The sequence below is a fragment of the Fulvia fulva genome, chromosome 12 (assembly GCF_020509005.1).
Source record: "Fulvia fulva chromosome 12, complete sequence".
Classification (NCBI taxonomy): Eukaryota; Fungi; Ascomycota; class Dothideomycetes; order Mycosphaerellales; family Mycosphaerellaceae; genus Fulvia; species Fulvia fulva.
Window position 1 is genome coordinate 1,769,305 of NC_063023.1, and position 27,549 is coordinate 1,796,853.

At 54.3% G+C, this 27,549-nt stretch overlaps 12 protein-coding genes across 12 annotated transcripts; 6 read left to right on the forward strand and 6 right to left on the reverse strand.

Annotated features, from left to right (window-relative positions):
• Positions 1 to 836: 836 nt before the first annotated feature.
• Positions 837 to 3,923, forward strand: CLAFUR5_13860 (uncharacterized protein; the record flags this gene model as incomplete). Its single annotated transcript, XM_047913008.1, has 2 exons — positions 837 to 1,029; positions 1,084 to 3,923. The coding sequence occupies 2 exons, from the start codon at positions 837 to 839 to the stop codon at positions 3,921 to 3,923; spliced, it is 3,033 nt and encodes a 1,010-aa protein (XP_047768929.1).
• Positions 3,924 to 4,103: 180 nt separating this feature from the next.
• CLAFUR5_13861 (Peptidoglycan deacetylase-like protein FGM2) lies at positions 4,104 to 5,028 on the forward strand (the record flags this gene model as incomplete). Its single annotated transcript, XM_047913009.1, has 2 exons — positions 4,104 to 4,793; positions 4,825 to 5,028. 2 exons carry the CDS (start codon positions 4,104 to 4,106, stop codon positions 5,026 to 5,028), a joined length of 894 nt encoding a protein of 297 aa, XP_047768780.1.
• Positions 5,029 to 5,086: 58 nt separating this feature from the next.
• On the reverse strand, positions 5,087 to 6,030 carry CLAFUR5_13862 (3-oxoacyl-[acyl-carrier-protein] reductase, chloroplastic; the record flags this gene model as incomplete). The annotated part of the gene is made up of 3 exons (XM_047913010.1): positions 5,087 to 5,180; positions 5,235 to 5,889; positions 5,943 to 6,030. The coding sequence occupies 3 exons, from the start codon at positions 6,028 to 6,030 to the stop codon at positions 5,087 to 5,089; spliced, it is 837 nt and encodes a 278-aa protein (XP_047768930.1).
• A 2,734-nt stretch (positions 6,031 to 8,764) lies between these two features.
• CLAFUR5_13863 (Allergen Asp f 7) lies at positions 8,765 to 9,640 on the forward strand (the record flags this gene model as incomplete). Its single annotated transcript, XM_047913011.1, has 1 exon — positions 8,765 to 9,640. The coding sequence occupies one exon, from the start codon at positions 8,765 to 8,767 to the stop codon at positions 9,638 to 9,640; it is 876 nt and encodes a 291-aa protein (XP_047768931.1).
• Positions 9,641 to 10,419: 779 nt separating this feature from the next.
• CLAFUR5_13864 (uncharacterized protein) lies at positions 10,420 to 11,553 on the reverse strand (the record flags this gene model as incomplete). Its single annotated transcript, XM_047913012.1, has 1 exon — positions 10,420 to 11,553. The coding sequence occupies one exon, from the start codon at positions 11,551 to 11,553 to the stop codon at positions 10,420 to 10,422; it is 1,134 nt and encodes a 377-aa protein (XP_047768932.1).
• A 2,280-nt stretch (positions 11,554 to 13,833) lies between these two features.
• CLAFUR5_13865 (uncharacterized protein) lies at positions 13,834 to 15,203 on the forward strand (the record flags this gene model as incomplete). Its single annotated transcript, XM_047913013.1, has 2 exons — positions 13,834 to 13,852; positions 13,942 to 15,203. 2 exons carry the CDS (start codon positions 13,834 to 13,836, stop codon positions 15,201 to 15,203), a joined length of 1,281 nt encoding a protein of 426 aa, XP_047768933.1.
• A 1,031-nt stretch (positions 15,204 to 16,234) lies between these two features.
• Positions 16,235 to 16,988, forward strand: CLAFUR5_13866 (uncharacterized protein; the record flags this gene model as incomplete). Its single annotated transcript, XM_047913014.1, has 2 exons — positions 16,235 to 16,903; positions 16,941 to 16,988. 2 exons carry the CDS (start codon positions 16,235 to 16,237, stop codon positions 16,986 to 16,988), a joined length of 717 nt encoding a protein of 238 aa, XP_047768934.1.
• A 1,662-nt stretch (positions 16,989 to 18,650) lies between these two features.
• On the reverse strand, positions 18,651 to 20,390 carry CLAFUR5_13867 (GDP-Man:Man(3)GlcNAc(2)-PP-Dol alpha-1,2-mannosyltransferase; the record flags this gene model as incomplete). The annotated part of the gene is made up of 2 exons (XM_047913015.1): positions 18,651 to 18,859; positions 18,914 to 20,390. The coding sequence occupies 2 exons, from the start codon at positions 20,388 to 20,390 to the stop codon at positions 18,651 to 18,653; spliced, it is 1,686 nt and encodes a 561-aa protein (XP_047768777.1).
• A 372-nt stretch (positions 20,391 to 20,762) lies between these two features.
• Positions 20,763 to 22,115, forward strand: CLAFUR5_13868 (uncharacterized protein; the record flags this gene model as incomplete). The annotated part of the gene is made up of 1 exon (XM_047913016.1): positions 20,763 to 22,115. One exon carries the CDS (start codon positions 20,763 to 20,765, stop codon positions 22,113 to 22,115), a length of 1,353 nt encoding a protein of 450 aa, XP_047768927.1.
• Positions 22,116 to 22,155: 40 nt separating this feature from the next.
• CLAFUR5_20368 (uncharacterized protein) lies at positions 22,156 to 23,043 on the reverse strand (the record flags this gene model as incomplete). Its single annotated transcript, XM_059463204.1, has 1 exon — positions 22,156 to 23,043. The coding sequence occupies one exon, from the start codon at positions 23,041 to 23,043 to the stop codon at positions 22,156 to 22,158; it is 888 nt and encodes a 295-aa protein (XP_059319182.1).
• Positions 23,044 to 24,201: 1,158 nt separating this feature from the next.
• Positions 24,202 to 24,746, reverse strand: CLAFUR5_13869 (uncharacterized protein; the record flags this gene model as incomplete). The annotated part of the gene is made up of 2 exons (XM_047913017.1): positions 24,202 to 24,522; positions 24,627 to 24,746. The coding sequence occupies 2 exons, from the start codon at positions 24,744 to 24,746 to the stop codon at positions 24,202 to 24,204; spliced, it is 441 nt and encodes a 146-aa protein (XP_047768928.1).
• Positions 24,747 to 26,288: 1,542 nt separating this feature from the next.
• On the reverse strand, positions 26,289 to 27,182 carry CLAFUR5_13870 (uncharacterized protein; the record flags this gene model as incomplete). The annotated part of the gene is made up of 1 exon (XM_047913018.1): positions 26,289 to 27,182. The coding sequence occupies one exon, from the start codon at positions 27,180 to 27,182 to the stop codon at positions 26,289 to 26,291; it is 894 nt and encodes a 297-aa protein (XP_047768562.1).
• Between the last annotated feature and the right edge of the window lie 367 nt (positions 27,183 to 27,549).

The following is a 27,549-nucleotide window of genomic DNA, read 5'->3' on the forward strand; positions in this document are numbered from 1 at the left end:
CGGAAGTGGTTAGCGTAGATACAGGGGTTGTAAAGACTATGCCCAGAACTGTAGTCTACGCTTGGGACGAAGCTCTTAACCTCCCCAATGCCACATATAACTTGGTCTTCCTTCCAGCTCACACCTTCTCCTTTACACGTCGCTCTGCAGAAATCAAACCCGCCATAGAACAGCATAAACTCCATCTTTGGCGAGGCTCTTGCTTACGAGTATGCTGTATGGTCCACGCTATGCTGTCGTCCACTTTCTCCTCTCACCAAAAACGATCTCCGCTTTTCATGGTTGATGTTGGAAGTCCTTCAGCTAGCGGCGGCCATTCGCGAGCCAATAAGAGAAGATCTCTGCTTCTAGGTCGAAACATCTCGCAGCTTTCACGGCCTCCTTCTTTTCACGACATCATCATCACAAGAAGCTCCACGTCAAGCTGACCTCGCCGACGAAGGCATGGTCAATAGCACTCCTACCCTGATGAAGACCAGGCGACCGACGTCCGGCAAGCGGCTCAACAACCGCCCAGCCCAACTTTCTCCATCGCGGCGGCTACACAACACTTTCAATGGCGCCTCCGATATGCACCTCTGCGGCGCAGGTCTCAAGCAAAGTCTCTGGACCTGATCTCCCTCTGAATGTGCAAGTGTCCACGGCTATATCGAGAGTGCGCGGTTTTCTGCCCAATGAGCACTTCTCATGTGTTGACGATCGTTTCACGGCCTCCACTTCACTCTGGCACCACAACATGCTATACCATGCATCGCGAGCATCTCCACGAGCTTGAGTCGACAGGCGCCTCGATGAGTCGGCCACGATTGAGGTCTGTTGTAAGTTAAGTATGCATCATGCCACCTGCACTACGCAGGTCGTCCCTCCAAACCCTTCCTGGTTGTTGGAAAGTGGTCGCAGGAACAGGGCCGTTCGTCGCCTTACGTTTGCAGCACTACGCGCTCATAATGCCGCCAATCTGCCTCTCAGCTCTTTGCCAGCTGGTTTTTCTTCTTCTGGTACTTTTACATAATGCTGCGGCGCTGAAATGTGAGTATAGAGAGGTACCTGACCGTCAGGAATCATCACTGACCAGTCACCCAGTCTACACTAATCCTACGAGCTTACTATCTCACCATAGCACACCTGATACGACGAGAATCTCAAGTATAGAGGGCTCGCAAATACGAGACTTGGGTAGTTACATCCTACAAGGACTGGACAATGGTCACACAACTGCCGATGCTCGTACAACCACAACCGCACTAGGCGCGCAGCACGCAAACCAGACGAGCCAAACCTCTAACCTTGGCACAGTCACATCTAAAGCCTCCTATTCTCGTGCGTCGTTCACATCTCCTACGCCGATGCGGTCCGATGTATGGAACGTGACCTCGAGCTTCAACGCAAAGCCTGAAGCTGTTTCGAAAGCAAGAAAATGCTGGTCCGATATTATGACTTGGAGCAGCTCGAGCGCGGCTTGGTGGAATGAGCATGTGGCAAACCGTACATGGCCGATGACAAGCACCGAGGAGCCTGACAAGTATTTAACATCATGGACCAAGACCATATATCCGCCAGACGTGAGCACTTACAAACTATGTGATGGTACCCCACGAGTCAACGCACGACCAACGACACTGTCTAGTTACTACAACACCACCACAACAACATACACACGAACTTTTGCCGCAGTCCCAACGTTTCGACCACAGCCGTGCGACCCATCTCCTCAAGACTGCCATATCTGGTACGCCGACTCTAGCATCAAGCAATTGAACGAGAACGCGCTGCTCAAACAGTGCGGTAACCCTGCCCACGGTACGAATGGACCTTGCGTATTCGGCATAAAGGGCGCCGTTGAGCTCATCTACTTCCCCGTCGAGACTCTCGGCTCGAACGGCAGCTTGTGTACAGGCAATGGCTCAACTCTCCCGGCCACACCTACGGGCACGGGGCCGAACAAGATCACGACTCTCGGGCATACCTTCACCAGTGGCTCAGCATACATCTCCATTCAATCTTTGTCTGCGTACATTGATGGCTTCTTCTACACTGTTGGTCCAACTTTCACCGACCTGATCTTGACGTTGGCTTCTTCAGAAGTCTCTACACAATGCGGCGGTATTCGAAACCATGCCACCCAGATGAAATGGGAAGACCTCAACTGGCCAGTACCTGCCAGCGCATACAGTTGCCAGGATCGATGTGGACATGGAAGACTCGAGGACCAGGTTGCAGGTACCACGCCGACACAATGTTCGACCATCTGGAGTGATGTTAATCCGCTACTGGCGATTCCAACGATGATCACGGACCTGGCCCCTGAGTTCTCGACGTGCATAATCGAGTCGAATGGCAATCTAGCGAATTTTTGGTTTGACCCGCCCATCGCTCTGCAGCCAGCTGCAGCGAAAGCCACCCCAACATTATCATCGCAGCCGAGCACGACGCCTGCTTCCGTTGGAGATTCGCCGATTAAGCCAACCCCAGACAGTACGGCAACATTTGGAATCACAGAACCGATCACAACGACTGTTGAGAATGTCCCTCCCCCACCGAGCCAAAGCGCGGGACCTGCTTATCCATCCTCTGCAGACGCCGCTCATCCTTCCTCCATTAATGTTGAATCACCCAATGGTCCGGACGTCTCGCTTGGACACTCTAGTGCGAGCCGTCTTGATGTAAAGCCTACAATGCAGCACTCTGGACCTGAACCTGTGGAGAGCGATGCTGCTGATGATCATCCGATCAGTCAGTCACCAACATCTGTAGTCGCACCCGTCGCTGCACCTCCGGCTCTTTCTGTCCTGACAGAAGCTCTGTCGACTTACACCTCCTCGTCTGCGTTATCGAACGCGCCAAACACCGAGGGTGGCCAAAGTGTAAGTCAAGGTACACTACCAAACCTATCGAATGGTCTCCCCGATCCAACTGATGCGGCCGGCGGGGCTATTTTCACCTTTGACCCTGTCGAGACCAGCAAGCCTACTGCGACTACTGTCAATGACTCGCCAGAGGTGCCGGTGATCCCGGGACTATCTGTTAGTACAGACTCCAAAGGATGGATTGTCGTCTCCCCCAGCGGACATACAGCTACTGCGACACACCAAGCGAGTGGTGGAACTCTGCCCTCCATCACAGGCATTTCTGTTCCGCAACCTCTTATATTCACGGCCCAAGACCCTGGAGGCAACCCCCGAACGGTTGTGATCGATGGACAGGCCGTGCCCGCCGACGGTGCTATAACATTCTTGGGCCAAACAATCTCACACGTCAGATCTGGATTGGCAATCATCCCTGCGCCAACGAGCGAAATAACAGGTCTCGCACCGACTGTTCTGCAAGCTGGTGATCTAACATTGACTGCGAAGCCGGTGTCCGGCGACCCTAATGCCGTCGTCATCCATGATACTACGCTCACCCAAGGTGGTTCTGCAGCGACCATCAGTGGTCAAATTGTCACGCAAGCGTCCGACGGTCTTCATTTGATAGGCCCATCTTCGACAATCCCATTCAGCCCCACCACCCCGGCTTCCAAAACGTCTTCCAGCGCCCCTGTCGAGATCTATGTTCTCGGCTCCGTCACCATGTCTGCTACTCCTGATCCGCACTATGTCAATGGGTGGTTGGTAGATGGTACGAGCTTATCATACGAGACCGGGAGTATTGTCATCGATGGGCTCACAATCACGCATGCGTGGGGTGCGATGGAGATCTCTGGGACAGAGATGAGTACAGTTGGAGTTGCGAAGACGGCGACCAGCTTGCCTTCTGTGAAGATACATACGTTGACGAGAGGCACGAGCACGAAATCTGAAGAAAGTACTGCTGCTGTGGCGACCAGTGAAGTGGCGGCCAGCTCTGTAGGAGCCAGATTGCAGCGTGGTGATGCTGTGCTGCTGACCATGTTGTTAACCATCATGAGCATAATCGTAATTTGATAAAAAGACCGACAGCTTTCTCTACATCCACATCTCAAGTCGAATCAAACGAGCCGAGCTATCGAAACAGCTCTCCACCATAGCTCTTGACCTTCAGAATCTGGCAATGCACCAATTACCTTCAAGATACTCATGTTGCAAAGCAGATGGACCATGACCATCACCATCTCAGACTACACAATGGCACAGAACAAGCCCAAAAACAAACTCCTCATCGCCTGGTCCATCGACTTTGACGCCATCTCTGGCTGGCTCGGCACAGGCCAACACCACTCCAACAGCACAGCAGACTACAGTTCCGGCTACTTCAGCGCCCACGTAGGAGTGCCCCGTCTCCTCAAACTCTTCCAAAAATTGCAGATCGCCGACAAAGTTACCTGGTGTATCCCTGGCCACAGCATCGAAACCTTTCCATCCCAGACGAAAGCCATTGTAGAAAGCGGAGCAGAAATCGCGCTCCATGGCTATGCTCATGAGTCGGCCAGCCAGATGACGGCGGAGCAGGAGCGGGATGTGTTGGTGAAGTATATGGACCTCGTCGAGGGTTTGACGGGGACGAGAGTGAAGGGCTATAGAGCGCCGCTTTATCAGTTGAAGGAGCGGAATATCTCGCTTCTCCAAGAACATGACTTTCTATGGGATTCAAGCCTCTCTCATCACGATAGTGCGACTTACTTTCTACCGAAGGACCCGGCACCAATCGACCCTATCGACTTCAACCCGGAGACGAAGGCAGAACAGTGGATGCATCCGACGCCTGACTTCGCATCGTTGCCGAAGAGCAACTTGGTAGAGATCCCATGCAATTGGTATATGGAAGATATGACTCCGCTACAGTTCTTCCCAAACACGCCTAATTCTGCTGGGTATGTGGATGGACAGGTTCGAGTGGTTGCTCAAGGAGATTGAGGAGGGGAGGGAGGATTTGGTGGTGTATAGTATTGTGGTCCATCCAGATACGAGTGGGATGGCGCATGTTGTTGGGATGGTTGAGAGGTTCTTGATGTGGGTGTTGGACCATGGGGAGGATGTTGCGGAGTTTAGGACTTGTGGGAGTATTGCTAAGGAGTTTAGAGAGAGGGAGCAGGGGAGAGAAGGGAGATGACGTCGGGTTCAAAGAGACTGTGGCCATGAGGGCGTAAAACGACGTCCATGTATCTCCGCTACACTTTTTTGCCCTTGAAATTCGAATCCATAACCTCATCCTCTCTCCACACAATCCTCCCCTCCATGCCGCCGTCGACGCTGAGGCATTGCCTATAGAACGTCAGCTATACTCAAGAGCCTTCCGGAACATCGTTCGGTACTTACCCAGACATATGCCCACTCGCCCTATGACTAGCAAGGAACGCAACCGTCCTCGCCACATCCTCCGGCTGCGCAATCTTCCTCAGACTCGCAGTACCCTGAGCCTCAAGATACAACTCTCGCGGGTCATCCAGACGATCACCAATGAGATCTGTGTTGACCCACCCGGGCGCAACAGCATTGATCCGTGCCTTCGAATTGATCCGTACAATTTCATTCTTCACAGTCGGCACAAGGCCGTACTGTAATGCAGCTTTGCCACTGGCATATTCGGCATGACCTGCTTGGCCGAACTTACCGCATTCGCTGCCTGTCACTACGATAGCGAGGTTGGAGAGTTCGGTGCCTGAGCTTTCTTGGGCTTTGATGGCGGCTTGGAGGAAGTGTTTGATTGTTAGGAACGTTCCTCGCACGTTGACGCGGTAGACACTCTCCCAGGTCTCCAGTGGGAGCTCCCATATGTTCGGGTGACTTTGCTCGTTGGTGATGCCCGCATTGGCGCAGAGAATGTTGATTGGGCCGAAGTGTGCTACGGCGTCTTGGATGGATTTTGAGATGGAGGCTTCGTCTGAGATGTCGCCCTCGATGGTGAAGACGCCTTCTGCTGGTGCTTCTTTGGGCGGGCGGAGGTCGTGGGCTGACACTTTGCAGCCGTTTGCTAAGCTACGACATCAGTGCATATTTTGACGATAACTGATTGTTGGTGCACACCTAAGAGCTCCTCCACGATTGCGCTTCCGATGCCGCCTTGTGCTCCGGTTACGAACGCGTGGCAGCCCTCAATGGCGAGAAAAGACATGTTCGGCAAGTCGTGGCTTCAGCAATTCTCGTGCAGGTCGAATGTATTGTGTGTATGCATCGCTGAATGTTCATGATGAGCGTTGGCGCGAGCTACGGCAGGTGGGGTGGTGGGTGGGTGCTTGCACATCTGCTCTTGCCATCTCACCATCTCGGCACAATACGAAAGTCGACCTCACCTGCAGCACGTCTTGGTTGACATTCGTCGAATATGATTTTCGTCAATGAGGTGCACATGTCAAAGCTGAGAAAAACAACCAGTCCCGATCTTAGCGCCTTGCTTGACGATGAAACAAGAGAGCCTGCATACTAACCACCTTGCTGCTGACAGCTTGCAGTCTCACCGCACTGCGAAGCGCCGCTGGTACTGCAGCATATGTCGTCTACATGACCTTGCGTGATGGCTGAGACATCAACACGGCTTTCAGCATTCACTTTCGTCCATTGATCGACACGTTACACGATCTGGTGCGACACCTGTGTGACCACACTTCATGCTACCATCAGTAGGACAAAACAACAATGGACAACGTGGCCAGCACATGCGCATGCGCCCTGGGCGTCACCACCTTTAGGAAACCGACTGGTGGTGTCGTCGATATCTGGTTGATGCCTCACTGCAAGCCGTACCAGTATATCTCAACAGGATGCTTCAGACTGAGACATCCACGTATGTCTGCTGCAGCACACACGGGTCGAGTGAACGAACAGCATCCGAATGGTCGCCGTCCGCGGAGTGATCTGATGTGCTGTTCCGCGTAAGCCAAGTCGCTTCTGTTCTGCTGAGGTGGGTGGCATTCGTCAAGCGGTGTCTGTGGTGTTGAGGCTCGGAACAGTCCTCGACGATCAAAATTGGGTCCTAAGTGTGGAGGCCCAGAACGTTGAGCAGTGCGGTCGAACGGCTCCATCCCACTCTCGTTGCTATAGCCTCAGCAATGGCTGGTAACGCACTGTGGACTGCCATGCTGCGGTGCTGTGTGTTTCGCAAGCTGCAGACACGCCACGACCATAAGCAAGCTGCGGTCGACCCCCCCCCAGGCCAGTACCCAGCTGCGACCCACGTGCTTCTAGACACACAGTTGGTAAATCATCGTTTGCTGACCATCATGATGTCAAGCCATGAATTTGGATATGCACTTCGGCGGATCCAACGATGTGGTAGATGGCAGCTGGAACCGAACGATCCACCTGAAGGTCTGGCCATCGAGACGGATATACCGTTCAATTGACTTTCCTGCGGCAGATGTACTGCTCTGTCTTACGAGGTAGGTATTCGTTCGGAGGAGAATGCGACGACGAAGTCGACTGAATGCTAGAGTCTGATCCTCAGGCATGACTTAAGCATATCTGATGAACAGGATCGGCTTCGGGATGGCTGCCACGGGACGAATCAGATGGCGTACGTACTGACTCCACAAGCAATTTCGGCGTTGCAACACCACAGGCTACAGCTGGGCAAGGTTCTCTGTCGTCACGTCGATGGGGTCAGATTGCATGCCCGACATGGAAGACTGCGGTCGGCAGGATCGAGACACATCGATTCTGCGTGCCCTTTCTTCTGCCTACCGGATCAGGTTTGAAGTGTGCGAAATCCATTCTGCTACAGTATTAGCCTATAACGCCACCACTGCGGAAGAGCCAGAGGTCCGGTACTCGGAAACCGGCGAACTTGCCTGAGTTCTCGCCTACACACTCGTGTAGCACGTCAGCCTGTGCATGCGACGTGGAGATGCGCCATTTCTTTCAGCAAACCAAAGTGCATGCGCAGTGCTTTGTGACTACTGTGTGATGGCAGACCGCAGGACATGTTTTGTGTGTGCAGAGGAAACTGCGCAAGATGCTTGGCTGCAGACTCAACGTGGCCACGGCTAGGACCCGTTGTTCCTTGCAGGGCTGCTGCGCGATTGGCAGCAGGCACTCCCGCTGTAAAACTCTAGGTCAAAAGGAACGCTCCTTAAGAGAGCTGAGTAGTCTGGTTATATATAGTTTCACACCCGCGCTTTCGCTCCTTTGAGCGTCGTGAAACCGAAAGAAAATTGGAAAGTCGCGAAACAGCAAAGGGCGAAAGGGGTGTGAGCTGACACGGGGGCAGTTGATGCCGCCGGCTGGACAAGGTGTATACAGTATAGCAGGTCGAACAATGCGCAGTACAGTGCAGTCCAGCGAGCTCACCGTTTTCCAGCATGATGGGTCTGCTCTGCGTCAAAGATTTCTAGCCTCGCGTAAGGCTTAGGTGCGGAGAGCCCCTGCCCATAACGATTGGTCTGAAGTGCTGTCATCTCAGGCACCGAGGCACAAGGGGGTTGCCGGCTTGGGGACGTCCTCCGCTCGATGGCTTTCGGCGCCTTTGACTGGACCGCTGCCATGCCGACACTGTTCACATATGGGCCCACCGACCATGCATCCACGGTCCACGGCCGCGTCCTCCAGCGGTGCGCAGCGCACAACCGTCGGACACAAAGCGTGTTGTGGCTTCGGTGTGCCACCCCTACTTATTCTTAACCTACCCTCCGCATTCCTGTGCTCTAGTCCCTCTCTACAGATTCACAGGTTGAAAGTCAGGCCGTTCGTCCACCACATTCCTTACCGGATCCCAGTCGCTCTTTGATCTTTGATAGATCTGCCCACAGTCTTTGTGAGAATCAATAGCCTTATCCGCCAGATCCAGAGATCTAGGAATCGCAAGTCGATCCAATCACATTCGCTACTTCAGCCGGACGATCACTACCGTCGACATGTTTACCAACAGCATCCTCGCCGTCTCCGGCGCCCTCCTCTCTGTGGTCGCAGCTGTGCCAATGGCCGGCGAGCACCATCAGCACCACCAACACCATGCGCGCGACTATGTCTGGGAGACGAAGGTCCAGGAGGTCGTCGTCACCGTGCCAGTGACGAAGACTGTTTGGGTCGAGCCCGGCGAGGCCGTCCCAACTCACCATGGAAAAGCCAGTCCTCCTCCTGCATACGGCCAGTCAAGCTCTGCGAGCACCACTGCTCCAGCAGCTCCAGCCTACACCCCAAAGTCGAGCAGCTCTGCGCCAGCCGCACCAGCATACACACCACAGCCAAGCAGCAGCAGCAAAGCTCCAGTCGCTCCAGCCTATACTCCACTAGCCAGCACAAGCACATCTGTTTACGTTGCTCCAACTCCAAGCACGACTGCTCCAACAGCGCCAGCATACACCGCACCCTCCAGCTCTGCCCCAGCCGCCCCAGCCTACACTGCCCCATCATCTGGCTCTGGCTCTGGCTCATCGGGCAGCAACGGCCTCACCGGCATGGCCGCTTCTGGCACCGAGTACACGGGCGACCTGACCTACTACGCCGTCGGCCTCGGCGCATGCGGTATTACCAGCACTGAAGATGAGAAGATCGTCGCCATCTCCGAGAAGATCTTCGACGCCTACAACAACGGCAACCCCAACCTGAACCCACTCTGCGGCAAGTTCGTCACCATCACTGGAAACGACGGCTCCGAGTACAAAGCTAAGATCGTCGACCGATGCCCAGGCTGTGATGAGGGATCCCTCGACCTCCCCCAGTCCTTCTTCAACACCTGCACGAGCAACGGTGATGGTCGCGTCAGCGGCATGAAGTGGAAGTTCGACTAAGCGCTGTTGCTCGGTCCCAGTCGAGACACGACGTTATCAACACGTATACATACATGCATATGAGGGCTCGGGGCGCTTTTCGGCGAAAGGAGGAAATAGGCATGCAGGCTACGCACAACCAGAGCGGCACTCAGAAGATGCTAGCAAGCTTCACGATGATTACGAATTTGGATATAGGGAACACTGTCGCGCATTACGATGTTGCTGAAGAAACTTGGGGGACACATTCGGCAAGGCCTGGCGCATTGCGAAAAACGGAAAACTCATCATGGGATTGGAAACAGTCGTCTAGGCACAGTTTGCACAGATCTGTTGATTCTTGGAAAGCTGGACATTCTTTTCGTTTCTTGTCTATAGACTCTTTACATTCTCTTCGAAAGCAAAGAAGGGAGCAAAACATCCCATCAACCCAAGATCTATCATTCAATCTTTCTGTTTCTCATCACTCTCACAACTGCTTGGCTCTTGGTCACATCCACTCAAAAACTTCCTCCGACATCCACAGTGGCACAGACTCGTATCCCAACCAAGTTCCAGAGTCCAGACCACGCTTCCCTGCTCTGATCCTGGCTGCGTCGTCATGGCATCCACATTGCCATTGCTCGGTCGTCTCAAACTTGCCGATAACTCGGGCCACGGGTGAAATGGAACTTTCACTTCATAGTCACGACTACTCGGAGCATGTGATGCCTCCAATGCTACAATCAGTCCGAGCCTTGCGCATTGTAGATCCGGCTAGGGTACGGCAAAGACTGCGCTTGTTGGCTTGCAAGTCGAAGCTATCGGAGGAGAAATGTCAAGTTGTTTGAGGAGGTACATCGAGGACCAGCTGTATCCTTGACCGCGTGTGTCGTGATACAGGAACGGGAATTGAAGGTCTTGTTACTGGACGCATAAGTGCCCGTATTTTGATGGACTTTCCGATCCGATGCTCTGGTCTCAGCCAGAGGATGATTGCCAGTGATAGGGGTGAAATCCCCCATGTCGAACTCATGAACAGAGCTCTCGAAAGCAGCGTCTTCATTCGCCCAGGCCGTGGAGTCAAACGACATGCCATCTACCTCGCTTGGCGGCTGAAGCCCAAATGCTCCATACCTTGCCTTCCTAACCTGTGATCTCAACTGCTTGAACTCCTCGGTGTTGGGCTGGGCAGATGGATCGCACGGAGACGCGAAGGCCATTCGAATACTTACACCATAGCAGCCGCGAAGTCGTCTTCCGCTTGGTCTCTCTTCCCATGGCTGCTCGCCCATGATGTCGCAATTCAGCTTCTGCTCGAAGGGTACATCAGACATTGCCGTAGCGGGACTCGGTCCACCGAGCCGCGTGGACTCTTTTCTTTGTTTTCTGGCGTCAGATGGGTTTGGATCGCGTAGGATCCGTCTGCGTTCCTCACTGTGTCGGCTATGCGTCGTCATGACATTGACCTTGAGTCGCTGATAAGTGTCTACCGCGGCTTCGTTCCACAGAAGAATCATGCTGTCGCTGAGATGATCAGCTCCAGCATTGTCGCGTTCGTGCCAGGACTCCTCGAGAAAGTGTTTGATAGCACATTTATCGCGCCTTTCGTGCTCGTTGTGCAGCTTCCAAGTGTTCCAGAACAGTAGTGGGCCATGTCGATGGAGTTGACCCAGCACCCACCAGACTGTGGACTGGTTCAGGATGCCAGGCTCATACAATGGTCCGGACTGTCGGGAAGAATAGCCTAGGACAGCCATGAGTAGCGGATCCCACAGGGACCGGTATGCGCGTACTTGCTCCAGTGTCAGGCTATCGAGATAGTCACATCTCCTTCGGCACGCCGTAAGCTCGTAGAGCACATCGAGGTCTTCGATTCCGGTGCTCTGTAGCCAGCAGTCATCGGCTTCCGTTCGGTCGAGGCCATCGACACGAGGCAAGTCATGTCTCGGCATCCTGCGGACATCATCATGAATTTGAACGAGTCGGCACAAGATTCTCCAGCCGATAGTCAGATGGTGGCGGAGTGGAGATCCTACTTGATCTTCAGCCGTGAGGTGGTGATACCGCTCGACCACAACAGCGGCTAGGTGGTGGAGTTGCAAGTCACGCAGCCAGCGCCGACAGTCAGCCGTGCTGGAGCCTGCTTTTTCGCACTCGAGGAATATTCGCTGCTGGTTGGGAAACGCGTTATGAGCAACCGCTGATGCTATGCCGACCACGTGCGAGTCGATCAGGTCGTGATGATCGTGGCACGAGAGGCGTATGTTGAAGAATGCGTCGATATCGAGCCGCTCGAAGACGACGAGCATTATATCTTCCGGAAGAGGTATCATGCCGTGGGCATCGGAGTTGATGAGCACATCCACGATGTTTCCTGCAAGAACTTGATCTGATGTGGCAGACTTCGGACCTAATTTTCCAGGTCACGATGTCTGGCCAAGAGATGGAAGTTCACGCGCATGATATGTCATCCGCCAAGCACATATGAGATTCTGCTAATAAATGCAACCACAGCGTGGAGCAGACGTCTACATGTAAGAGAATGTTGCGGATTCATCGATGGCCGTGCGAGGCTGCCAGTCTCGGTATTGCTTCGCGGTCTCAACGGATGTACCGCTGTGATGTATGTGAGAGGATCGCTCTGCGACATCTGTATCATGGCACTCCGGTTCGGTGGCGTTGGCAACGCGAATCTCGTGTATTCTCATATCGGTGCAGTATGTGAAAACGTATACGAGCTCTTACCTATCGTGCAGTCAGCTTTGTAGAAGCGCAGCTCGCTGGTGCCGATGCTGTGTAACGCCTTCGGTCCATCTATAGGCCATACAGCAGGCTAAGCATTGTCTATACTTGTCCTACTGTCGGTATCTCGTCTTTTGGAGACGGAAACATGCAGGAAGCCGTTCGGATCGTCATTGTTATTTTGGTGCATGTTCGCAAGGGAGCCCTTCATAGTTGACTCGAAATTTGCGCTGCCGGATCGTGGGTAAACAAGGATCATCCATCGCTGCTGATGAACTGGTTCATGAATTTCTGCCAAGTCCTTCTCGAGGCAGATCTTCCAGATGCTCAAGAAATGGGTCAACATTTGACATTCGTGTTACTACACAACGTTGCATCGATGGTGAGCAAGTCATGTGATGCAGCATGTGCCTCAGAGTGTACTTAGCTGAGGCGTTCGTTGGTAGCTTTCGTGTTCTGCCGCTCGTATTGAACCAAGCGTCCGAGGCAGACGCGGGTCGTGGCTCTGCCATTGGTGAAGCATGGTCACTATCATCAGCTGTAAGCCATCTGCGTGACAGCTGAGCTCTGGCGCGACATTCGACTGTCATCGCGGTGGATGTCGACGTGCATGACTTGTCGTTGTCAAGGACTGATGTTGATTGTTGAGGTCGTCGTGGAGCAACGACGGTAGACGGCCATGGGATCTGGCGTCAAGGCGAGGCAAAACAAGGCAGACGGAGACGTTTGGAGGAAACGCTGGTGTATACGAAAGAAGCAGACGCTCAGATGAGATGGGCGGTGGCAGTGCTATGTAGGGAAAGGTGGGATGGCAGTGGATGATGCTATTGGTTGCAGATGCTGACGGCGCCGCTACGGCCTGTTTTTGAGCGAGATGAGCATTGATGGCTTGAGCACCGAGCTCCAACGTGTCGGCCGGCCGAGTGGCAGGGCAAGTCAGAAGCCTTTCTCGTGCCTGCCGTCGCTTGTTCATTACAGTACTGTGTTTCTTCGCCATCTGCAGTGACTGTGTTGGACGTTGCGGCACGACAGGAATCATTTGACAGCAGCGACCGTGGCAGCACACTCGCAGCAAGCGCCGGCAACACACTCACCAATAATCCTGGGCAGAAGCCGGGACACGAATCGACGGAGTGGAGCCTCGCTTTGTTTCAATTTCTGGCCAGAGCGACGGGCCACTTGCGCAGCTGCGTGGACAGTGGAGCGATTGGGAAGTCGTGAAGGGGGTTGGAGCTTGGGGGGCTGCCAAACGTGACCTGGAGAAGAGCAGCACGCCCATCTACCAAACACCATCGACCATCGCACCTCTCACAGTCTGGAACACTGCTGACTGCTGGCCATCGACATTGATTCTTCTATTCTTCCCGCAGCAGCATTCCAGTGCTTAAGCTTCTGTCTCATGACTTTGGCCCGTCGAATCACAAGCGAGCCTGCAGCCAAGCGGAAGCGCTGAACGAGTCTCTTTCTACACGACCCCGACTCGCCCGACCATGGCCTCCAACTCGACGTGTAAGTCTCGCCAATTCCAGCCCGCCCACGCCTAACACCCTCTTTCACACCATTCGCGTGTATCGCGCTCACAGCATCGTCTCCCACAGCCATCAGCACCACCATGTCGTCTGCCGCCGAGTCTAGCTCGTCGGCTGCACCGAGTACCACGGCAGCCAGCAGCACTTCCGTCTCCTCCGTCTCCTCCGTCCCCTCCGTCTCCTCCGTCGACACATCATCCATCGCCGAGTCCATCTCATCTGCCGTATCCTCGTCGATCGCATCACCAACATCCACCTCTGCGGAACCCACCAGCAATACCGCAATTGTTTCTACGGCAACCATATCCGAATCATCCATCCCGCCCACCACAGCAGTCGTCACGTCCGTGGTCACGCGCACACCCACTTCACCGGGCGAGACACCTGTCGTCGTCACAGTCACCGCGACGAACCCGCCCACCAACACACCCATCACCACCGGAATCACCAGCACTGGCCGCACCTCAGCGACATCCTCGTCACCTGCGCTCAACACCGGTGGGAGTGGCAATGGAGGCAACGGGGGTGGCGGCGGCCTCAGCACAGCAGGCACCACTGCAGTCGCCGTCGTAGTTCCAGTCGCCGTTGTCGCGCTTCTCGTACTGGGAGGCATCTTCTTTTGGCGGAAACGGAAGGCGAAGAAAGCATCCGAAGAGCAGCGTAGGAAAGAGATCGAGGACTATGGGTTCAACCCGAACAACGATCCTACTCTCCCGGCTGTCGCATCAGACAATGGCGCCGAAATGGCGGAAGACACCAGCGGCTATAGAGGGTGGGGTGCAGCGACCGGCAGCAACCGGAAGATGTCGACGACCCTGAGCGGCGGCCACACCCAGGGCCAGCTTTCGGACGCAGGTAGCAACACATACGGCAGCCAACTTGGTCCAGGCTCGGCTTCGCCTACGGGTGGCAATTCTGATGGACATTCTGCCGACCCTCTGATGCACCAAAGGCGAGAAACGATGAACAGCGACGTAGGATCTCTCGGAGCCATCGGTGGTGCACCTGTAGCGGGCACTGCGGCCGCAGGAGTAGGCGTTAAGCGCGGTCCTTCCAACGCGTCGTCCACATACAGCGTTGGGAACCACTCTGACGTATCTGACGGCCCACCACCCGGAGGCCTGGGTATGAGCCAGTCTTATGAAGCCTACAACCCCAATGGCTTCGGTTATAGTCAACATGGCCCCTACGGCGACGGCACATACGGCGGCGCTCAACAGGATGGTAACGGCATGCCCGTAGTTCGAGACGTCAGTGCACGCCGTAACACGCGGATACAGCAGCCTGGCAACTACCAACAAGGCAACTCCGGCATTGCACAGAACTTCTAGACACATTCTCATCACCTTCGATCATTCCCACCACACATCATCACCAAGATCAACTCTTTGTTCATAAAAGCATCACCTTTCAAGCTGGATAGCACGGAAGACGGCACTGAAGGCGAGGCAGACCTCGGAATTTGTATTTACTCCCACATTACCCACATGGCGATGGCGTTCTTTTGTTTCTGGGCATGTCGGCGAGCATGCAGGGGGTGGAGGAAGGCAGGGAGGGGGGGGGACTGATACCACTTTTGGGTTTCGTCTGTTCAGAATGGGAGACGGTTACACGTATTGTGCTGTCGTTCCCAACGATGATGACTCTTCGCATCTACCATTGTAGGCTAATACTGCTAGTGTGGAGGCCTCTTTAGGGGGGCTGCACCGATCACATACTGAGACTAGAACTGAGAGATTGTTATGTTTTGCAGCCTGCTTTGTGGCAGTTGAGGTGCGTTGTTTCTGCTTGGATGACTGTGCTGGCAGACTTTGGAAAGGGTAGTCGCGACTGTAGGCCACAGGACGATTCTGTCTTGCGGCCGATTCTTCACGATGTTGACGGCTACCGTGCTCATGTGAGATCTTGCCGAGACTTCACTGCATGGAGACAGCGGGAGAGCTCTCGAGCATGGCGAAACACACGTACATGTACACATCAGCAGTACACGTATTGACAGCGAGCGGCCCAGCGCCTTTTACCGTAGGCATCGCTTATTGTCAACAGCAGAAGACCAGCACATTGACCACAGACTTACAGCCGCCCTTCAAGCACATCTGGTACATGCGGCGTCCGGCCTCAAGTACATAGCTGTGAGTGGTTTCGCTGGTGCAAACGTTTTGAGCCACCGCGATTCTATGAGGCAGTGCTCGTGTAACACACCATCTCATAAAATGTACTTCACGCTTCGCCCAACACGGTGAACCTTTTACCTGCTTTTCTACCCAACACAGAGATCGAGGCTCTGTCGCTCTGTAGCTACAGATCAACAGAAGAAAATCTGTCTGAGCTTCCCTGATGGACAATCTCGTCAAACGACCTAATGGATCTCGCGACTTTACACGACGATACGATCGACCGCACCGCAGACGCATGGAGTCCTTCAAGCAGCTCCAGTGACGACGACGCTTTCGACTTCTTCTCCGGTGAAAGCCGGGAAGTCGCAGCGCAGACTGTGCTCGTCGACACTTCACCTTCTGCCAGCGCCGTGCAGAACGACGGCGTAAAGGACAGGACTTGGCGGTGGCTACCTTTGCAGGGCGTCAACGACATTCATGTCTTCTGCTTCTACGACACCAACGCCGGTGACAGTTTAGGCGCAATCCATGGCCACTTTCGACTGGTAAGACTGGACGAAGTGCACGAGTATTCTGCCCTGTCATACGCCTGGGGCCCAATTCATGCGGATGGCTCTCACCTTACGCACAAAATTGTCGTCGATTGTCTAGAGTTCCCGGTGACTGCACATCTTCATGCAGCTCTGCGAGCTCTACAGCGAGCGCGACAGCTCAGTCCGAAAACATCGCTTCTCTCGGCCATCTGGATCGACGCGATCTGCATCGACCAAGGCAACCCGGTCGAAAGGAGTGCGCAGGTCATGCTGATGGGTCGTATCTATAGCAAAGCAGCAAGACTATACGTTTGGCTCGGCGAGCTGGATTCGGGCCCTGTACCTATTGAAACCTCCGATGTTGATCTGCTGATGGAGCGTGTGGGACCCCTTCAACTTCAGCCACGAAGTATGGTAGTCGTTGACGCTATCCGGCAGCGAGGATATTTCCAACGACGCTGGGTGATCCAAGAGGTGCTTTCATGTACCGACCCGATGACATTACTCCTCGGGGAATACCAGCTTGGTGTAAAGAATCCGGAGGCCATGCTCACAGCATTTCCCTTGAAAGGAGACATCATCCCTGCAGCTTTGGTACTCAGCCTCCAACATGCTACTGATGTTCTTCCCGCACACCCTTCTGATGAGCCCAGAGCCGTGGCGGCTTTACTGTACAATCTCATCAAATACCGTGACTCACTCTGCTCGGATGACCGCGACCGCGTGTTCTCACTGAAGAGCATCGGCTCTGATGGACACTTTCTAGTCGTCGACTACAGAAAAAGGACCGAAGATGTTTTCATCACACTTGCCACGCAATATATCCTCGGGGGTCATATCATCCCGATCTTACAAACTGCCCAGCTCTTGTCTGCTCGCGGTCCACCCTCCAAACTCGAGGCCATATCAAACCTACCTTCTTGGGTTCCCGATTGGCGTCTGACTTCGGACCACGCTTGTGTCCGCAACAGCAACGACGACCTCCTCGAGCTTCGAGCAGTCGAGACCAGGACGTGCTCATTGTGCACGCATAACCCAGCACAAATCGCTACTATCGCTCCTGAAGTCCTACTTTTGCGATCAACACCTTACCCCTGCTTGAGGGTCCAAGGCCACCTGATCGCGCCTTGCCAGCATCACGGACTCAACCAATTACTGAACCAAGACGCACTGAGAGACCACGCCGTTCAGCTCAGACGTGTTCGGTCAAGCGGGGCAGGTCCTCCCTGCCCATGGTGCTTCTTGGCTGCCCACATCGTGCCTAGAGATAGATCACGCGAAACGCCCTTCGTCCTCGAGATACATCTCCGAGTACCACTGTGTTCTGGGCCAGCCGCCGGGTATACTGACCGCGCAGAGAAGACCGTGCGTGCCAGGCTCGACTGGCAAAGGAGCATTCACGCTGTTGACTTGTGAGGAGGGCTTGGAGCTCCGAGGGGAGTACTGGTTGAGCCGGAGGCTCGATCGCCATGTACTGGTCACGGCGAAGGGGTCTATTACTTTGATGTAGGGAGAAGAAAAGGTGTATGAGTGAATATGTGATACGTGCCAAACCATATCAAGCTCGACATAATCGTTCCCATAATGCGAGCATGTAACGCGGGTCACCCAAAAACGCACAAGGTCTCGCTACAACAGAATGACATACCGTTGAGACCATCGCCTCACGATACATGTACCATCGAAAGCACATCGAAGGCCAAAAAGGGGCAAAACAACCACCCTCGTCTCGATAGCCACGGCTCACCGCTACCACCGCCGTAGTACGCTGCTTGCGGAGGCAGCTGATCAAGAGCATAGCCAGTCGCTCTCTGACTTGAAGAAGCGCCGTACTGACTGAGCCATCGAGGCGAGATTGATTGTCGAGGAAGCAAGATTGGGGCTGTATATGTATGTCCCCTCTGTCGGTTTCAGCGCACTTTCGGGCAGCTGTCGAAGCCATAGGAGCCTCTCTGAAGGGCCGGTATAATCGGTAGGCAGGGAGGTGGCCCAGTAATAAGGAAGACGACACGATAGTAGTGGGCCATCTTTGACCAGATGTGCTGTGTCAAAGAGCTTCGTGACATCACGGAGAATCTGTGAGGAAGCAGAAGCGCAGAGAATGACTTGATTCAGCTTCATGGTAATGCTACTTCGACTTATCTCTCTCCTTCTGAGAGTGATCGAGAGCAATCAGGTTCGCAAGGTGGCCCAGCCACGCCTCGCGGAAGACCTGCTCGGAGAAGCGCCAACTGCTCTTACGTGCTCGTTGGCGCATCGCTGCTACTTCATCGTCCGACAACGACAACGCTTTGGCAAAGCCGTCCGCAAAGTCCTCCGGCGTGGAGGCGTGAAAGCCTGGTATAGCATTAGTGATCAAGTCTTTACGAGGCACGGGTGTAGTCAGCTTACCTGTCGGCTTCCCATCGATCGGCACCACGATATCCACCTTTGGTCCGCCAGAGTCATTCACCACCGAGATCAGACCAGCTGCTTGATACTCCACCACGCCGATTCCAAAGTGCTCATTCCACATGCCGTTAACGCCCACCGAGCTCGACTTGAGATGTTCCAGGATCTGCGGCCACTTGGCGTTGACGATGAAGTCGACACTGTCTTTGACTTCCTGGGCCTGCAGTCGGAGCTTATACACGCGCTTCTCGTCAGAATCGTCCCGGACACTACCTATCAGCACGAGGCGAGGTCGTGATTCGAGAGGCGTGTTAGGGTGATGATCTCGCAGGAACTTGTGAAAAGCTTCGATGATCGTTTGGTGCATCTTCTCAGGTCGAAACTGTGCAATGTAGAGCAGGTTCTTGGTGCGGTCCTTGTCGCATTCCGTCGGTATCTTCTCGTGTAGCTCTTGCACAGCGCAGGGTGGGTAGACGACGCTGATCGGGCATTGCTTCTTGTTTCTTGTCCGTGCTTTCGTCCACAGCTGCGAGACATGATTTTGTGTCCAGCTACTGTTCGTCATGACCACGTCGATGCTTCCTCCAACCCACGAGTATAGTCTGGCGAAGCACTCCCAGTAGAACTGCTTCGCTTTGCCCTTGGTGCCCTTTCCTGCTCCTGCATTCAGACCGCTGCCCAGGTCGGCGTGTAGAGACTCGAGCATATCCGTGCTGATGGTCGGGTAGTGAACGTATGCACCAGTTGGCATGCTCGGGAACAGCCACTTTACCAACGCAATCACGAAAGCATAACCCATGGTGTCCACGAACATGTCTGGCACAAGAAGAGTAATTGCATCCCAGCCCATGATCAAGCTTCCCAAACTCTGTCCCAGAAGTGTGAAGTGAGGATATTTCGAAGCAAGGACCCACTCGCGAGTGGTGAGGTAGAGGAAGACGACGCGGGCAGGGTTGAGGTGGATGTTGAAGCGATTGCGGACGTTGGTGAGGATCTGCTCGCGAGAGGCACCGTGGTCGCCGGTGTAGACAACGCAGAGGGCGTTCGGGTAGCGACGTTGTGTTGCGAGGATGGCAGCAAAGAGGACACGCTCTCCACCGCCGCCGGCATTGCAGAAGGGGTGGAGGAAGCCGATGACGCCGTGGTAGGACTCGTCGACATGTTGGGAGGTGGGAGGCGTTCGTTGTCCCTTCGGAGTCTTGGCACGTCCCTCGTTCACCTTCTCCCAGTCTGAGTCGAGAGATGTGGAAGACGAGGCTGTCTGTGGTGCGCTGTGCGGCACTGGTGTCTGCTCCCTCTCCTTGGCTTGCTCCTCCTCTTCGGTGTGACATGTCTGCAGCAAGATGTGCCTCCTGCTCTGTGTTCTGCTGCGGAGGGAGTTCCCAACCAGCCGGAAGATCAGTGCAAGCGCGAAAGGCAGCACGCCAGCGAGAGCCAGCAGGCCCAGACACAGGGTCAGCATGATTGTGAACAGCATCGTCGGTGGCCGTGGGCTGCAGGGAAGTGGCTCGCTATATCAACAAGGCCGCGGATCTGACCTGGTCGGTCAGTCTTCCCATCATGTGAAGCAGGTCATGGGAGGGGTGATGGTGGTTGTGGTTGTGCAGTGTCAGTAGTTGTGTGCCTGCCTTGACACGAATCAGGAACCAACGGACAGCAACACCTGCGTGCGTCACAAGCCACGTGCAAGCACACATGATCGGCGGCAGGGCTCACCTGCAGGCTGCAGCGCGTCAACTCCGCGTGAGAGCTGCATCAAACTTGACTGACACCTCGAATTGGAACACTCGTGCACTGCATCATCCACATCCTTCTGCCAGGCCATTGTAGGCGTGCGGTGGCCTCCATCATGGCATCGCAGCGTCTCAGAGCTCCAATGCTACAATTCCCCCCAGCGATCCGCAGCTCCGTCTGCCAACAGACCACCTCGAAGCGAGCCTTCTCCTCCACCAACCCGCGCAAAGCAGACTTGAGCACAGCCATTGCCAGTGCACCTGCAGCGCTTTTCGACACTCTGCACGCGTTCATGCCATGGTACATTGCCATACCAACAGCAGCTGCGCTTGTTCGCGGCGTTCTGGTATATTACGTTGCATCACTCCCCATCCGTAAAAGCGCTATAACACGAAGGCACCTGTACCCGCTATGGAGCTTGCAGGCCAAGCACGAATGGATCATGTACCAAGACAAAGCAAAAAGGGACGCTCGGGCAAGCGGAATGACAAGGCCTCATCAAGCGGATGCGGCATTGGCGCTCGTCAGAAGAGGATGCTTCAATATGAAAGCAGCGCACCAAGTCGGGTCGAGATATGGAGCACCCATGTTCACTTGGACGTCGGCCGTCAACTTGGCCGCCATGGTCGCTTTCACAGAAGCGCTGCGAATCAAGTGTGGCTCGAAAGAGGGACTGCTGCCTATGATACTGCATCCGATCGAATGGGTCAAGGATGCGATAGCGAACCCGGTTCCAACAGAAAACACAGAGCCAGGCATGGAAAGCGTGGAAAGCATGACACCCGATGAAAGGCTCGCGGAACGATTACACGCGGCACGAGAGGCACAGGAAGCTGGAGGACTCCCGCCGGGTATGACAGACACGGAATTGCTTGAGCATGCCCATCATCTATCTCCCTTGAAAACACCCGAATATGCAGCATACCTCGACCCGACACTTCAAGTCGAAGGTCTGTCGTGGTGTCCTGACCTCACATCAATCGATCCGACATTCACGCTGCCAGTTGCACTCTCGCTCACAATTGCTGCCACCGCCTTCCTGCGGACTTCTGCACGAGATCTGGAAGACCTGCAGGATGAAGCGCACAAGAAATCCGCCGAAGTGATCGCTTCGAAGCCCGCTTCACATCCTCCACAGCCGAGTAGTCCACCCCAGAAGCAGAATGCCAACTCTCTCCAAGCAGCACTACAAGAAGCAGACAGGGTCAACGCCACCGCTCCTGCCACAATGGCTGGACCTTTGGCGCATCTCACGTTTCGCCAGCGCATCACGCTGACCGTCAGCATGGTCTTCTTCCTCTTTGCCTTGAAGTTGCCCGCTGCCCTTCTGCTGTATCTCGTGCCGTCATTTGCTGTTGGATTCCTGCAGGGCAAATATATGGACCTCAAATACCCACTACCTGAGGTCATCCGACCAAGCAAAAGGCCGATGAGGGCAAAGGTGAAGAAGACCCTTGGAGATGTGTGAGCAAAGCCTGCTCGAACATTGTCGTTTTATGGCAATCTCTTCATCCGTACCGCGGCCGCACCACGGCTGGGCCATTGCCAATGCAGTCGGCGTACTCATCTGCGAGAGAGTTATTGCTGGTGACACTGACTGGTGCCGATGCGTTGCTTCCAGAGGCGGTCGTCCGATAGGATGGCTGCCGACCACGGCTGTGCTCCGACCAACTACCTGGCTTGATTCGTGGCAGCCACTCCTGTACATACATGTACTCGTACTCCTCTTGTCTAGCGCCATACGACATGATTGGAGGTGCTGGTGCTGGTCGTCGTCCCTCCGGCGGAAAGTATGCACTGACCTTCTTCCGCATCGGTGGAAAGTACGAATCTTTCCTCTCATCTGGTTCTGGCACCTCGCCGAAGCGTCTGCGCATCGCTCTCTCCATCACCTGCCGCTGCACTTGCTGGCGACTCCAAATTTGCTCCTGCTGCCCTGGCAGTGGACACCTTGCCTTGGCGATCTCGATACGCTGTTTTCCGCTGGCCCTGTCTTGCTTCTGCCGGCATGCGCTGTGCTTCTCCTTCTCGGCACTATGATCTGCCTGCGTCTGCAAGAATGCATGCACCGTCGCCTCTTTCTCTGCAAGATACGATGACTTCGTTTTGCCCATGAAGGTGCGCTGCATAAAGCTTGGCTTGGGAAAGTCTGCCTTGGCGGCACCAGCTTTTCGGTATGCGTCGTACGTGATCTTGATCTGTCGGCTGCAGCATTTTGCGTTGCAGCAATAGTCGCGGGTGTCGGTCTTTGTGATCACGTCGCAGGCTGCATCGAAGATTGCGGCATCTCTGTTGCTGAGCGCTGGGTTCATGCGGGCCACAGCGTCAGAGCAAAGGTCGGTGGTGACTTCGCCGTTGTGGCCACATGAGTGGAAGCCGGCTTTCGTTTGGCACATCGCGGTAGTGCTCTACTTGGTCCGTCGGAGGACGCGTCTCGATCTGTGGATTTTGGGAAGATGTTGGTAGCTGGCAAAATGCGAAGAATTTACAACATGACGTGAAAGCCTACGACGGGGCGACCAGAATGTCGAGGGCTTGAGGACATCAAGCACTAAGAATCGGCACTGCCCGTGAGGCTTTGACAGCTGGACAACTTTGCTGTGCGAGTTGGGATAGCCTGTTACCACTGCCATTGGCGTGAGAGGAGGACTTGTTTCTGTGCTGAACCCTTGTAACCCGTCGAGTGTACTACTTCATCACTGGTCAGGAGGACCACGCTATCGTATAATACAGGGCGTGGCCGCCTGCGCGACAGGTCTAGAGTGCTGGAAGCGCTTCACGCCAATGGTGGTTGCTATCGCTCTCTGGAGCGAGGTGGCCGACGGGGAGTCTCATGGGAGCGAAGAACGACGCGGAGGGAGGGAGTTGTGAGTGCTGGGCCGTCCATACAATCGTACGCTAATCTATTGCACATAGCCAAAAAACTACCTCGACATCGTTTCTGAGACGATGTAGTCTGCAAGCTTCGTTAGTAAACAAGCCGCGCATTATAAAGCACCCTGTGCGTAAACCGTTCAACCCCCGTCGATCTCTAGCTCTACACCCTCCCTCTCTGCTAGCCCATCACCACATCCTCCTCCTCCTCCTCCTGTCCCTGCTTCTGAGGCATCTCATGCACCTCCCTCTCCGCCTGCAGCCATGCCACGCCTACGGGTTTGCCAAATCGACGCAGTGCACGACGTGAGCGATCTCAGATGTGCAAGAGGTCTGGTGGAACTCACGGCGGTGGATACAGAGGCGTGGAAGCCGCATGACAACCGGAGGCATGCGTCGCAATGGCAGAGTTATGCTATCGCTGCGCAAAGATACTCTTGATATTCGTCCACAAGGCAAATCCTTTCACTCTCTCACGCCTCTGCACTTGACTCGATCGTTTGGCAGACGATAGTGCTCCACTTTGATTTGCTCGCTTCTTCGCAAGAGCACCAGCTTTGTCATAGCCTCTAGGAGAAGCTGGCTCGTACCTTCTCCGGGGTGCACTGACATTCGAAGGAAAGGACAATTCAGGCTCTGACTGAGACGATCTCCCTCAACCGTCGGAACAACCCACTGTGCTACCGGCAGATGAGTCTGCGATGCCACCACGAAAAATTTTCGCCACCTTTATCCGGTCCTCGCGCCACTGAGTATCTTTCAACCAGTTCCTGGAGGTTGTCGAAAGAGTCACGGTCAGCGACACTGTACACGAGCGCGCAAGCTTCGCATCTCTCCAAGTATCGCAGCGCTACGTCTATCCACTGCTTTTTGTTGTGCTCCGCTCGCATACCAGAGGCCAGCTCCAGATCCACACGCAGTCGTCGGCCATAGACAGTCAAGTTTATGGATTCCAGCTGGCCAATGAATGGATCACACTCCACAGCACCGCCACGAATTAGCTGTTATCATGTCAGCTGTAGTCACACTGAACGCTTGACGTCGATACCATGCTGATAAGTCTGTTCTCTGCGATTGTGTTTGAGCCTATGAAAGTAAAGCATACTGGCGGAATCGAGTTCCTGTCTTTGATGGCGCGAGAGTCTGCAGCGCCGATTGCAGTCCAGTCTCTGAAGCTGTCGAGATAGCCGCGGATCTTTTGCTCTTGCGTATGATCTAGCTCCATTGTATTGCGCGCCACGTCGAAATCGAGTGTCTACTCGAAGCATTTGTTCTCTTCAGAGAGCTGGTGGACTGACTAGGCGGCAAGATCGCGATAGTGGCACAGCAGTGCAGGTTCCGAATCTCCGACTTTCAATTCTCTTTATCTTGACAGCGCTTAAGGATGCGACGCGAAGCACTCACGTGCAGCAAGAGCCCCATGAAGAGTGATTGTCAAAAACTTGATCACGCAAAGTGAATGCTCTGGTGATCACATGCAAGCTCGGAAGAAATCCGGGATGTGAGGCCTGTGCTTCTCGCACCAACTATTTCAATCTCAACTCTCGCCATTCTCTCCTCCGACAAACATCACCAAAACAGTCGCAAATACCGCCTCCACCAACACACACCAACCGCAGCACCTCACACGACACTCCCCATCCAACAGCGAACACACATGCAGACGGCGTTGACACTCACACTCACACTCACAGCATCTCGCAGTACAGTCCTACGCTCGACACTCACACACCGCCGCCGTCGTCACCACTCGCAAAAGACCTTCGAAGCTGCTGGAGACTGCCCGACAGTCTCCGACGTCCATACTGACATACTCACAGGAAACATGTCAACACCGGCTCATCTCCGGGCGCCATGACTCATCAATTGAGTGAGCTCATCAATTGAGCATGTGAGGACTGAGGGATTTTCGCTCATCGATGGGCGCCATCACTCATCAATTGAGCGAGCTCATCAGTTGAGCATGTGAGGACTGAGGGACATTGCTCATCTCTGGGCACCACCACTCATCAATTGAGTGAGCTCATCAATTGAGCATGTGAGGACTGAGGGACTTTCGCTCATCAATGGGCGCCATCACTCATCAATTGAGTGAGCTCATCAGTTGAGCATGTGAGGACTGAGGGACATAGCTCGTCTCTGGGCACCACCACTCATCAATTGAGTGAGCTCATCAATTGAGCATCATCGGGAACTTGTTCGCGCACGGCTTATCAATTGAGTCGGCTCATCAACTGAGCACATTTGGGAATCTGGGGGTCAAAGCTCATCAATTGAGTAGCTCATCTCGAGCACAAGAGTCCCATCAATTGGGTCCCAGCTCATCTCTGGGCAAAGACGAAATGGTAAGTTCCCCTTCCCCCCCCTCTGTACTCCAGCAGCTTCGACCCGGCAACCTCAACAACGACACTACCGACGGTGGCGAGCGTGACGACTACGAAGACATGATTGAACGAAGCAAGACCTGGTCGGATGCTGAGATGTCTGGCGCTCGGTGGAAATTGGAGCTGTGATGGTCAGAAGCGGAGGAAGTGGGCGCGGAATTTGCCATCGTGTGGCAGATATCAGCATCTACTGGGCAGTGAAGAGCGAACAAGGGATTTCACAGAGCAGGAAGCATGTCAGAAAGTATCAGCCAGTAGATGTTGTACACAAGCTTACTCATATCGTGTCATCTCTTGCGCTGTCATCCGTCTGATCTTCCACGCACCACCAAAGCCCTCTACCCTACCTCTCGTCTGGATGAGGCAGCTGCAAGCTCTATCATCTATACTACCCAATTTTGAAAGGCCTGCATGTACAACCCAAACTCATCATCTTCAACACTCTCCAGATACGCATCCCTCGCAATCTTGACCACCCTCGCAGTAAATTCGTAGAAGTCACCCCCAAAACAGTCACCGCCCCTTGCACTGTGAGCCCGCATGACATCCTGCGAATACTCAGAGAACTCCGGAATGAGCTCATAATCCGCGACCTCATCGAAGAGCTCCCAGTACAATTCTCTTGCTTCCATGACCTCCCCGTCTTCACGCCGGAGGACGTTGTGGAATATTTCTGCGATCTTCTCCCAGTCGCGATGGCATACATCCCTCAGAGTATGAGCATCGCCACGGTGAGGTTTGAGGTAGAGCAGGGTGGCGATGCAGGCGTCGATTTGGGATTGATAGTTGAGCTTGACGAGTTCGTCACTTTCGACTGGGTTGTAGTCGAGGTTTCTGTCGTTGCGCTGGTACAGTTCAGTGAGGTGGTCGATGATTTTGTCGTGGTTGGTGGCGAAGGTGGTGGTGATAAGGCCAGTGTCAGCGGCCAGTCTGCGAGCTGTAGCTCCATTTATCCGCTCGCCGTCTTCGCCATCAGTACTATCGCTCTCGTAACCAGCTTCGCGGTCCGAAACAACGAAGTCATCGAGACCGTCATCATCATGAGCGGCGGAGAGATAATCCTCAGCATCGGGCAGCAAGTACAAGATTGTTCGACACGTAGGACAAGTAGGAGCGTCGACCGTCCATTGATGAAGACATTTGCGACAAAATGTGTGGCCGCAGGGCGTCGTGAATGGCAGAATCACGTGTTCGTAGCAGATGCAGCAGTCCTGGTCATCACTGAGTGGCTGCAGCTGTGCCAGGAAGCAGCTCTTGCCGTTACAGATGTTTTGCATTGTGTCGTCTACAATGGGTGACACCGAGACTTGTCGCCTTCCTCACAACGTCGGTATATATGATGGGGAGCAACCATCGTCCTGCTTTGATCTCTCATCTCCCTGTTTGCTGGATCGTCTAAACTCTGCCTAATATCCGTAAAGGACATCTCATGGTAGCACGCAGTAGCCTTTGTCCCTCACCACATATCGTCGAATATGCCGGGCAAGCATTGCCATTGGATTTGAGGCTTCTCGCAAACCGCTCAGCGTTGCATCGAGCGCTTCATTGTATGCCACAAGTGCAGTTGTCATCGGCTGCAGGCCTTTGAAAGTGGTCCGCACACATTTGCATTGTCGAAGGAACTATGCCTGTCTTACAACGCTT